Source organism: Entamoeba dispar, genomic scaffold, assembly GCF_000209125.1.
Source record: "Entamoeba dispar SAW760 scf_1105229461193 genomic scaffold, whole genome shotgun sequence".
Taxonomy (NCBI): Eukaryota; Evosea; order Mastigamoebida; family Endamoebidae; genus Entamoeba; species Entamoeba dispar.
In genome coordinates, this window is record NW_001854570.1 from 1 (window position 1) to 2,770 (window position 2,770).

Below are 2,770 nucleotides of genomic sequence, written 5' to 3' on the forward strand. Positions count from 1 at the left end.
TTTTGTTTTGTCTTTCATTTTAGATAATTACTCCCATAATCCTATTCCAAAGTCAACAGTATTATATTACAATAGAATAGAAATGTAATATTAGTGGTTTCCCAATCCCTTCTTACTTGAAGAGGTATGAAGTTATTACAGAAACCTATAACTTGACATATATATATCTTTATTGCTTGTTCATTGAAGTAATAAAATTCTTGTATGTCTCATATTTTGTTATATACACCACTCTCTTAATCTCAAAATGAAGAAAAAGAAGAAATGAGATCTTCAAAACAACCTTTATTTTAACATGTGGAAGTGGTATGATGATACTAATTGGGTTGATACGGAAAAGCACAAAACGACATCCTAGATAAAGCAGGAAATAATTTTCGTATTGATGTTGATGATGAAAGGTATGTTGAAACAAGTGATCTTAAAGAAATTTATAGGTTGTTTGGTGAACTTCCAAAGGATATCACTGGACTGTGTGCACTACAACACCGGAAAGATAATCCCCAACGTGTTCGACTTGTTAAAAATGCAGCTATTGACACATTAATTCATGACACTATTTTTTTTTATGGAGAAAGAGAATATTCTAAATCACGTTGTCGTCTTGAAGCTGAGTCTCTTGGGGCAACTATCACAAATGACTACCTCATTGCTGATGAAATAGTAATGAATTACAATGAACAATTCAATAAAGAAATTAAAGAGATAGTTCAACATTGCAAAAAGAATGGAACAAAGATATATGAAACGCAGTGGATTTCTGATTGTTTTGATGGAAAAGTCAAAGTCAACACACACGAAATCACACAAAAATGGATTACTCATGTGGATGAGATGGTGGCTGAGTTTGAGAAAGATGAAAATGGATTTAAAAACAAATACCATTACACTCCAAATGATACTAAAATCACTATCATTCAAAGTAGTGAAGATGATGATGGAGAAGAGTATGATGATGAGTATAATTCAGAAAATACTGAAGATGGAACATATAGTAATGAACAAAATGAAGAAGATAGTCAAAGTCAAAAAGAAGAAATTTTTGATTTGAAAGGAAGTGTATTTGAAGGAAAGATCACATATACTGAAAGTAATGAAGAATATACATTCCAAATGTGGATAGAAGACGATAAAAATGTAAAAGGGATTATTACATGGTTTAGTTTACATAATTGTCAAACAAGATTTGAAGGTACAAGAAAAGAAAATACATTTCATATTATTGAAAAATCATTTTTAAGAGGTGAAGCCTTTTCAGAACTAGGAGAATATGATATTATTGCAAAAAGTACAAACATACTAGAAGGTTCTTTAGTTGATGATGTAAAAACTCATATTCAATTATTAAGAGTAACTCCAAAGAAAAGGAAAGGAGAAATGAATTCAAATGATTTCTTTGAGAATTGTTCTAAAGCACAATGTTCTTTAGAATTACAAATGAAAGGAGAAGTTAATAAAGAAGAAGACCAATATCAAATAGTTATTACTCGAGGAGAATCAACAATTAAAATTCCAATTGAAAGAATTGAGAATAAAGTCATTATGAAATTAGAAGAAATAGAAAAATTATTCAAAGAAATTCCAAACGAATTAGAAATGTATGAAACAGATCAAGGAATAGAAGCAGTTCCAATTGAAGAAGAAGATTTCATAGCAAAAATTCATTTTGATGAAATGAATTGAAATTTTTTGTGTTTGATTTCTCTCTATTAGATATGAATTTCTTTTTTTTATTAATTAATTTATATTCTTTCTTATAATAAGTTGAACTTATATATATTAAAATATTTGTATTAACTTTATTTGAAATCTATTGAACAAATATATTTAAATGGATGACTTCAATGCTTCTAGTTTCTATTTGAAAGAATATAAACTCAATAAAAATTTAATATTTTATCATCTAAATATCATTTATCAAAAGTTATTTCTCATAGAAAAAGAAAAATAAAAGAATTAATATAACCTCAAATTAAAATTCAAATATATAATCAATAATTATAATACATTCATCTTTCAAATTAAAAAGAGATATAAATAAGAAAATATCTTTTTGTGCACTCTTATAAATAAATTAAATTATAAAAATTGATTAAAAAAAATGAAAGATTCCTAAAAATAATAAATAATGTAAAAAATCAATTATTTCTATTGTTTGATAATTCATACAAAATATAAAGAAAAGAGTATTTAATAATTCAATTCAATTAAAACTGAACCTCTTAAAAAAAATTTGATATAATTCAATACAATTAAAATATTACTACAATCAATGACATTTATAACTTTTTTCTTCTTTTTGTAATTTGTCGAATTCAGCTTGCTTTCCTTCGACTCTTTTATAATACTCTCTCATCTTTTTTCTACATTCATTAATAAATCTTCTTTTCTCAATTAGTTGTGCATTAAGCCTTCTTAATTCACAACTAATTTCATCATCCCTTCTTGTATGGATATTAATTCCATTCATTTCTTTTTGGAGAATAATTCCACAACTCTCAAGTCTTCCTCTAACAACACTCTCCTCTTCCATATCCTTTCTAAAACGTTCAGTATCTGTTTCAACTAAACCATCTATTAATTTCTCTCGAGCTGAATATTCAATCACTTGATCTCTTCTTCCTAGTGGACAATTGTTTATATCTTCTCCTTCTTCTTCCATTGGTTCAAGTAATACAACATCTTCTTTGCTTGGATATTTAATATATGGATAAACAATATTCTCCCAATACTCTCTTGCAGGTTCATTAGAAATACATAATATTGGTTC

The 2,770-nt window shown here is 26.7% G+C and overlaps 2 protein-coding genes across 2 annotated transcripts, besides 4 other annotated features; one reads left to right on the top strand and one right to left on the bottom strand.

Annotated features, from left to right (window-relative positions):
• Positions 1-94: 94 nt before the first annotated feature.
• EDI_089760 (uncharacterized protein) lies at positions 95-1,683 on the top strand (the record flags this gene model as incomplete). The annotated part of the gene is made up of 3 exons (XM_001738201.1): positions 95-202; positions 254-306; positions 368-1,683. Coding segments are annotated over 3 exons (1,477 nt in total), but the record flags the coding sequence as incomplete, so codon positions are not given.
• Positions 1,684-1,724: 41 nt separating this feature from the next.
• Positions 1,725-1,805: a sequence feature (AT_rich).
• A 74-nt stretch (positions 1,806-1,879) lies between these two features.
• Positions 1,880-1,900: a sequence feature (AT_rich).
• A 69-nt stretch (positions 1,901-1,969) lies between these two features.
• Positions 1,970-2,006: a sequence feature (AT_rich).
• A 57-nt stretch (positions 2,007-2,063) lies between these two features.
• Positions 2,064-2,148: a sequence feature (AT_rich).
• A 121-nt stretch (positions 2,149-2,269) lies between these two features.
• Positions 2,270-2,662, bottom strand: EDI_089770 (uncharacterized protein; the record flags this gene model as incomplete). The annotated part of the gene is made up of 1 exon (XM_001738202.1): positions 2,270-2,662. One exon carries the CDS (start codon positions 2,660-2,662, stop codon positions 2,270-2,272), a length of 393 nt encoding a protein of 130 aa, XP_001738254.1.
• Positions 2,663-2,770: the final 108 nt, after the last annotated feature.